This window comes from Branchiostoma floridae, chromosome 14 (assembly GCF_000003815.2).
Source record: "Branchiostoma floridae strain S238N-H82 chromosome 14, Bfl_VNyyK, whole genome shotgun sequence".
Classification (NCBI taxonomy): Eukaryota; Metazoa; Chordata; class Leptocardii; order Amphioxiformes; family Branchiostomatidae; genus Branchiostoma; species Branchiostoma floridae.
Window position 1 is genome coordinate 269,897 of NC_049992.1, and position 9,247 is coordinate 279,143.

General features: G+C 42.3%; 1 protein-coding gene across 1 annotated transcript; it reads right to left on the reverse strand.

The window, feature by feature from the left end:
• Nucleotides 1-479: 479 nt before the first annotated feature.
• LOC118430788 (WAS/WASL-interacting protein family member 1-like) lies at nt 480-1,295 on the reverse strand. The gene has a single exon (XM_035841809.1). It carries the CDS (start codon nt 1,293-1,295, stop codon nt 480-482), a length of 816 nt encoding a protein of 271 aa, XP_035697702.1.
• Nucleotides 1,296-9,247: the final 7,952 nt, after the last annotated feature.

Consider the following 9,247-nt stretch of genomic DNA (forward strand, 5'->3'; position numbering starts at 1 on the left):
CAATGAACTATGTGATAATACAATGAAAACAACAATCATACAATATTATACATTATGTCATACCTGGGCCGCGAAAACGTTCAATACGGGTGTTCCGGACCGTGTGATAACTTTCCATATCACACGGGTTCTAAGTTGTATCACACAGGCTTCCTTCGAGTAAATCGAAGTATTTCGAACGGGCCGAATACGGCACGGTTGAAAATTCGAATACCGGAGATTCGGACGTTAGAATTGCTGTTGTTACAATCTTTTGTTCAAGGACACAACATTTTCCCAACTTCTGGTGCATTTCGCATCGAAATATGTGTTTTCTCAGGTGGGTATGACAAATAAAATGCCTCGGTGCCAGCCCTCCCACGGGTCGGATCACCATCTGTCCCTTGGGCGATCCTTCCAGCGGTCGCGCTGGTACCTCGGGTGATACGGAATACACCTTGTTGTATTCTGTATCTATGATAGAATCATGATAAAAAGCACTAACCTGGTGCGTGAGACCTGGAGACGTAGAGCGCGTTGGGGTGCAGTTGTCGCACGATCTCTGCTACTCCTGGCTGGCGACCGCCTCTCTTCTGTCGTTTGTTCTTGTCAGGCTTATTCCCTCCGTTCGATCCATTGGCATCGGGGCGGTTCTGTGGGTCAGGTTGTATGGGAGAATCGTGAGGCCGATCCAGCATTGTAGCCGACTGAGGCCCGTTTGGTTCTATGGACCCGGTGCCGTTGTTTAGGTCTGGTTGAGGGATCGGTAGTGAGGCGTGACGGACGGGAGGGGCCGGGGCCGGCGCCCGCCCGTTTGGTTCCGTGGTCCCGGGATCGTTGTTTGGGTCTGGTTGACTGGTCGCCGAGAAGTCCCGGACGGGATAGATATAGTCTTGAGGCCAATTTGGCATTCCGACAACATCGACGGAAACATGTTGAGCCAGTTGTGACCCGTCTGGTACTTGGGGCTCGACGTTTGGGTCGTTGTTTGGGTCTTGTAGAGGAGTCAGGACGCCCCGGACGGGATAGATGTAGTCCTGAGGCCAATTTGGCATTTCAGCAAGAAGAGCCGGATCGTCCTGGACTAACTGCCCCCCGTCTGGGTCTGTGGGCCCGGGGTCGTTGTTTGGGTCTTGTTGAGGGGCCGGGACGTCCCGGAATGGATAGATGTAGTCCCTAGGCCAATTTGCCATCGCAGCAAGACGGACTGGATCGTCCTGGGCCGGGTGTCGCCCGTTTGGTCCTGCGGGCCCGGGTTCGTTGTTGGGGTTTGGTTGAGGAATCTGGACCGGAGTGTGCGGAGTCTGCTGCGCCATGGCAGCAGGACTTCTCACCGAATGACTTGCACGCGGTGTTTCGACGTTTTCGCATACGAAATGCAGACGTAATGTCATTTGATTGTCTCGTTGCGTCTATCCCACTGCTCGCAAGAAACTGTTCAGATTAGCATAACTTGCGAGATCAGAGCCTTTGATGCCATGTTTGAAGTCAGAATAAACAGCGTTTGAAAAGCTAAGACAATTAACCCGTGCTGTTTTCGTGAAAACAGTTTTTTTTCAGTTTCAACTAATCGGGGACGTCACAGATATTTTCAGGAGAACAGAGTTTCAACTGAGGGGTAACCCGCATATACATTGTTTCGGTGAGACAAGGCTGTTGATAAACCGTCTCGAAATGTATCAGATCTTTTGATATTCTTTCAGGGAGCTGTCCATGACCTTAATGCCTTCCAATGATTTTGATAAACTATTATTGGCCTACAATGCCTTCCAATGACATTTCTATCACCACAAACGTATTTCAATTATCTCCAAAGTCTTCCTATGAGCTTCAAGGTCTTGCGATGACATCTACGGTCATTCAATGATCCGTCTACGGTATCCAATAATCTTTTAGTCACCATGCCAATGAGTCAGGTTCGCTTGCGGTTATCAAACTTCTCCGTCCTGAGGAAATGGACCTTTCTGTTTATGTTACTTTAAAGACATTATATCTATTCTCTCTGAAAAAAATATTTACCCGTACAAGACCTTGCGATTATATTTCAACGATCTCCAAGGTATTTCATTGACCTCAAAGTCTTGACGATTTATTCCTAATGATTTCCAAGGGTCTTTCAATGATCTCCAAAGATATTTCATTTATTTCCAATGTCTTTCAAGAATTTTGTAGCTCTTCCAATGATCTTTCAGTAACCAAAGGGTCAGGGTCGCTTGTCTGTTTCCCAACTGTTTCCGGGTCTCCTGTGAATATTTATTTATTACATGGATGACATCCGCGCTCGCATCAATTTGCATCAGTTTATACAAAATGTGTTTTCAACTATACTGTAAATTGTACAAAGCAGCTGGAAAATGGGCAAATTTATACAGCAAATTGTGATTAAATACTGTTTATTCATATTAGTTCAAAATGTTCCAAAACACACTTGGTGACTTGTCCATAAGATTGACTTGTCCGTGACATTGGCTATACTGTAAGACTCAACCAATGTATTAATGATGCTGTAAGCAAATAGTGCTGAATATATTGTGAATTGAGCAACCTCACAATTTTGTTGACACCTGTTCACAGAAAAACAATCATGCTTTTTTCTAATGATTACAAAAAGTTAGATTATGTGTGATATCCATAACTCTACATTTGCTGAAACATCACAAAGATCAGCAATGTATTTGTGCAAAATTTACCATTGTAAACGTTTATGAGGGTAAGATATTCAGGTAAACAATATTCAAAGTCAATTCAATCTCTGCAACTGAATAAGATACGGAGATTACTTCTGGACGTTTCGAGTGACATCCATCACTTTTCTCCAGTGTCACTAGAGTAAGCTGATGACAGAATAAATCCATACAACTACAGCTAACTGGAAAATTCAGTTGAACATATCAAATTCATTGATTATATATATAACTTATGAGGATCGTATACAAATGTCACTCATATGTAAATGTTTTGATTCCTATGTCATCTCCAACAGTGACTCTTGAAAAGTATGGTAACAGCAAATGCTTAAGTCATCTTAAAAGTCTGTCCCAAGTTCACTTCATGTCACATTACAGCATCGAACTTGTAGACTATGAATGTCTGCTTTTCACTAGTAAAAGGAACTTCTCACTAGTAAAAAGAACTCCTAACAGTGATACTAACAGAATTTGAGTGTTTCATATAAAACCTTAAGTTGTATCGTAAATGATATGAGATCAAAACTAGATCGCTTCTGCTATGTTGATTGCGATCAACAGAGACAAGATTTTCCAGTTAAACTCTGGTTTCACAAACCCTACAAGGTACATGTATTGCTTTGACCTGTAAGTGCATTCAAGCTTCCGTTGGTTAAGTTTTTTTTTCTATTTCTACAATTCTGAAGTTCCTGTCACACATAGCTGAGCATGGCCCTCTGATTTTCCAGACCATTGTGGTGAGTTAGTCGTGCGCTAGGCCATCGGTGGTTGGGAGTTTGTCTGCGAGGTTGCCTACTTGTCTGTAAAATCGTCAGCCAGCTTTCCCGATGGTGAGCCTTGTCCCCCTTTACCTTCTCCTAATCAAGAAGAGGATGTAATGAATGCAGTATACGAGGCTAAATACTGACATTACAGCGAAGAAAAATACTTAACACTAGCAAAGTTTCCTCAACTTCATCAAGACTTCTTTACGGTCGTGACTTCAACAAAGTCAAAAAGTTAACTTTCATTATATTTTTAGACAAACAAAGGTGTATAACTATAAATACGGCCACCTTCAAGTGCATAAATGATACCTTTATCCACGTTGTTCCAAAGTATTTGCCAACCAAATACATCTGGATTATTACTAAGATGCCTAATTATCTCCATGAAAAATGGAAATTTAGTTTTGGGTGTGTCTGTCTGTCTGTGTGTTTCGATATTTGTGGTCAGCATAACTCCATAACTTCTGGATTGATTGCAATGATATTTGATATGTAGGTAGATGTTGGGAAGACGAAGGTCAAGGTCAACTTTGAGCCCTCTGGTATATGGCATTGGTACTGCAGCAGAAATTCCGTTTTTTGTATCTTTTGACCTGGATGTGCTATGGTCTTGATTTTTTAGTGGCAGATACATGTAGCTTGTGATGTAAGGAATGTGTGGTGTATGTTTGAGTCCCCAAGCAAGTTGCTTTGGAACTGCAGGGGGGTTATTCTCAAAATCTTCTAAGGAGGATAACTGAACAAGGGAACGACAAATTTGGATGATATTTGGTATGTTTAATGTTAGTGGTCAACATACATGTACCTGCAAGCTAAGCAGTGTGGCAGAGCTTCCAGCGCCCTGTGCCCCGGCCCCATCCAGTGGAATATCCGGCGTAGTTGATAGGCAGAGGGTTGGGGTCTGTCCACTGCATGAACGGCCGAGTTTCGCCACCCCTACCAGCAGCAATGGTTCCGCCCGAAGACCAGGTGATCCAGAACTTCCTGTACTCTGCCTGGGAGTTGATTCCTGAGAACAAAGACAGAAATGAGACAAGTAATTAGAGATGCCATGCCTCCTTGCAATATTATGATTGTTTGTATATCACGAAAGAAAAGAGTTGTTTGAAGAGGCCACCAAATTCCGCCCAAAACTCTCTCACATTCACTGACAAAAAGAAAACAGTTCTCCTTCTAACATCACAAAAACCACACATAATAGAAAAGGTGGGATCTTTCGTCTTCCACTGTCTTCGAAAAAGGAGTCGAACCCAGGATCTAGAGTTAACTTTCACTAGAGTAGACGATTGTGATATTGTTTTTACACTGTTTGAATCTCTTACGTTACCTGCAATTAGCCCAGGGGCAAGAACTTGCAATAAACATTATCGCTATATCTTTAAAACAACCTGAACTGACCAGACCATGGCGCGAACTCCATTGTGTCACGAGACAGAAGGATGCTAACAAGATATATTGACAAAATATATCAACCAAGTCCATTTTACTCAGTATATACATACATGCTCCACTCTCGGACACATGCCAGCCTCAGGGTAATGATAATTAGTCTCTACCAGACTCCGGTTCGCTGGAAATCCTACGGTCGCGTGCTGTTCCCTGGCCGGCTACACTTCTCTGGCCGGCTTGCTCTTCTATTTGATCCATTTCTACGGTTTTCCAGCGACCCGGAGTCAGGTAGAGACTAAATGACAATGGTTTTGGCCATCTGTCAACGTGTAATTCCTACCAGGCTACAAAGAAACCTAGACGCAGGTCAGCTCAACCTTCGTATCCTGACAGTCTCCTTGCAACTCAGGGTGGGAACAAACTTGGAGCCGGGCCAGTGGTAGGAAACACAAAATGTACACACACCAACACAAACAAACAAAACAGACCAGAAACAACAACTCTTTTAACACTGACCAGGTGTCGAGGCAAAATGGTAGCCTAGCTTTCTTCGGCGTATGACAGACTGTGTGTTAGACCTGCCACCGATGACGATTTCATACATGTCGTCCAGGTCATGCCTCTGAGATGACAGTACCACGTGGACGTCACTGTTGGCCTGGACTTCAAACGTGAAGCGGCTTCCGGTCAGTCGGGGCAGATCCCAGCGGTACCGGTGCCGGTACCGGTTAGGCGAGTTCGTGTTACGAGTCTCACAAACTGTTAGAAAATAAAGGTTTCTCTGGTCAGAATACAACACAACAACTCCAAAAGATATTTATAAAAAGATCAGGCATAAATCATACTTTAATCCTGTAGCAAGATAGATGTCATTAACATTAACATAATCCAATAAGATTTAGTGAATCGTTACTCTTCAAGCACAGGTTAGACTTTGACTTGATTTGAACATCCTTTCAGGTGCTTTGTCGGTCTTTCTAGTTTGTCAGGATTTCTTGGATAATATTTTACCAGACTTACAACGCCGGCTGCTGACATGATAATAGTTATTTTTTCGAGGGGAGTGTTTCCACCATAGGGTCTAGTTAATGAATGAAAGTTCTACAGGGTATAATGTATGGAAACAATAACAAAATTAGAGGCTTTAGCCATCACAATAATGCTAGTCTTGGACTCAGCCGGGGAGTATATAACTTTTCTGCGGACTGGCTGGCCAAGTATTCCTCTTTGCCGAATCCCCCGCAGGAAGGTCTGATGAAGGCTAACGACTTATTTTATTATTTCCGAAGTTGCCCATTGCAATGTTGATCTGTGTGGGTTTTTTTTTTCGGTTGGAACCAAACTAACCACTAGTTGTAGACTCACCGATCTTTTTGTCATAAAACGCGCTCTTCGGGTCGTCCTGGTTTGTGTCTCTACACGTCTTAGTCTTCGGCCAGCATGCCTTGTTGTCGTAGAGCATGAAAGCGACACAGTCAGCGTGACTCATGCAGCGTTCGGCGCAGTCCTCTAGAGTGATCCCGCCCTTAGCAATGGACCAGATGTCGTTCCCACGGCAGTCTCCTCGGCGTACAGAGAAACCATGAACGAGCGGTAGGCCTTCTTCAATAGAAACAAAAATGACACAAAAGTCAGTTACACCTAGAAATAGATAAATATGAACATTTAACAAAGGACGAAACGTTGTCATTTCATCTGAAAACTACAATGTAATGGAACATGTTGTTAATTTGTAGCTTAAGTAGAAATACATTTAGATTATACGTTATTTACCTTTTGATTTATCTATAAGTCTCATTTTCCTTCTCTGCTAAGTAAACAATTACGCATACCACAGCTTTACTTTGTTTGCAATTAGCCCTCAGGCATGAACTTGCAATGAAGATGATATTCTGTATCTATATAGCCGGTATAACCGCCCTTCAGCGTAACACACCAGCTTTTATTATGTGAATTTGTCCAACATGTCTCAAGAAAAGGACAGAGGCTGTAGATTCAAATGGAATGTAACGCAACCCCTCAACAGCACTTTCATTTCAGTCATATAACTCAATGTATTTAGCCCGTAATGGATATGCAATAAAGATCATTGTCATTACAAACGAACCTCCATTCTCTGTTCCCTTGGGGAAGTCACTGTTTCCTTTCGGTAGTTGGGCGACAGCTTCTTCCAGCTGGATGCGAAGCTTCCGCTCATCCTGGAGGTTCTTTCCAAATGACGATACCTGTTCCTGTATGCTTTTCAGCAGGTCGGAGTGTTTTTCAATTGTCGCTCGTTGGTTTCCCGAGCCAGCGCTTTGGGTGCGGCCGTTCTTGCGGTGTTCTTCAAGGGTCGCTACTCGGTCTTGCAGACGGCTGGCCTGTGCTTGGTGGTTCTTGTGCTGTTTCTCCAGGGTAGACATCTGGCCTTTGAGACGACTGACCAGTGCAGATTGGCTGCTGAGACTTTCTTCAAGGGTTGCTACTCGGTCCCCGAGACGACTGTTACGTTCACGGTCGTTCTTCTGTTGGTTCTCCAGGGATGTTATGTGGTCTTCCAGAAGGATGTTTAGAGCTGAGCGGTTGTCAAGGCGGTCCTCAAGGGCGACACTTTGTCTTCAAGACGACTGATGTTGAGCAGATGGTCAGCAGTCGATGCGTGGTTGCCTGGATGGTCGGCTTGTGCAGAATTGTTGTCGGAGTGTTCCTCAAGGATGGATATTTGGCCGTCTGGTCGACTTGTCGAGGATCGGTAATCCGGCTGTATCGAAAAAAAACGTATCGGTGTTGTTTTTTTCTTTTTTTCAGTTGAAAATGTTTTACTTTTAATAAGAATGATTCTACAATCAATGTATTCACTATTTTAAACACAAAAATTTCCTTTCTTACCCATTACTTATTTCTTTTCTTTAATGGCCTCCAAAAACACAGTTTTTAGATCTATCAGACTTTTAAGTAGCAGACTTTTCAAGAGGGCGTTTTACACTGTTGCAATGGGAAAGTGTTGCTATAAGATCAAGACACAGAGAAATAGCAACGAACCGGCTGCAGTCCTGGATGTGGGGAGTTCAGATGCACCAGGAGAATGATCAACGTTGCCATGATGACAGCCGTCTTGAAAACGCTAAACAGACGAGACCATGACACTTTCTCTGCCACCCAGCGGTAGGCACGGGTAAGACAGTCTCGGAAACCATTCTCTTTCACTTGGTCTGAAACAATGGTGTGGTGGTTGCATGACATGTTATTATTATAGATCATATGATAATACAATATTATACGAGACATTTGCAAGGAAATACATAATTTTCACCTTCAAATGGTTTAGCCTACTGATCTGTTAATTCTTCCTCAAACACATTTATCTATATGGTGACCAGCACCCTGTTCTGTCCTGCTACTTGCCGCATTATGTAGTCTAATTCCCCAGGGTGTTTGTCCAACTTTACCAGTAACCATAGTGACATTCGATGGTGGTTTCAACTTGCTATATTTTTTACAATACTGCAGTCCGTTGACTTGCTGTCCCTAAATACCGTTTTTTTTAAGAAATGGATGTAGGTTACCTCGCTGATAAAGGTGAACTAGCGTTATGTATCAGTTGAAATAAATTGAAATATTACAACATAACAATACAAACAAAAGTACCCACTTGTAGAGTCAGCCTTTCTCACTTTCTCTGCCATCCAATCGTAAGCGCGAGTAAGACGGCCACGCAGCCCGTTCTCTAGCAGAATACAATGGTAGTACATAAGGTTCAGATTCCGCTTTGTTACAGATTGGTATGGCAAGCAACATTTATATGAAGCAAAGTAAATCAAAACTCATATAGTTGCATACCAGGTCACTGACAAAAAATAGTGGATACTATCTGAAACATCTGTCCAAAAGCATATCCAGTTGCTTGAGTAACTGCTTTTTGGAGTTCCATAAAATACATTAGAAATTATACATGATTCAGAATCCATTAACATTGATGCATGATTACATAAGGTTTTAAGATTTCAACAACGATTAGATAAAATTTTGCCATTGTGGTAAAGTAACAATCATTTACTAACTGAATTCAAAAATAACTTTACTGCCCATCATAGTACTGAGGGTACAAAGGAACCATCAGCTTCTATCACTATAGAGAGATACTATAGACTACAGATACTATATACTATAGATTACTATAGACAGTCTTAGAGATCGAGGTGCAAATGATACTTCAGGTCAATGATGAATGTAATATAGTAAATTATACAATAATTATGATACAGGATAGTATAACACGATAGTATGTATAACACAATGTAATAATGCAATATACATTCAAATACAATTCAACTGGATAAAACAGATTTATTTCCGGACAGTTTCAAGTGACATCCATGGCGCTGAAGAAGAGTGATGGATGTCACTCGAAACGTCCGGAAGTAAATATCCGTTTTTATCCAGTTG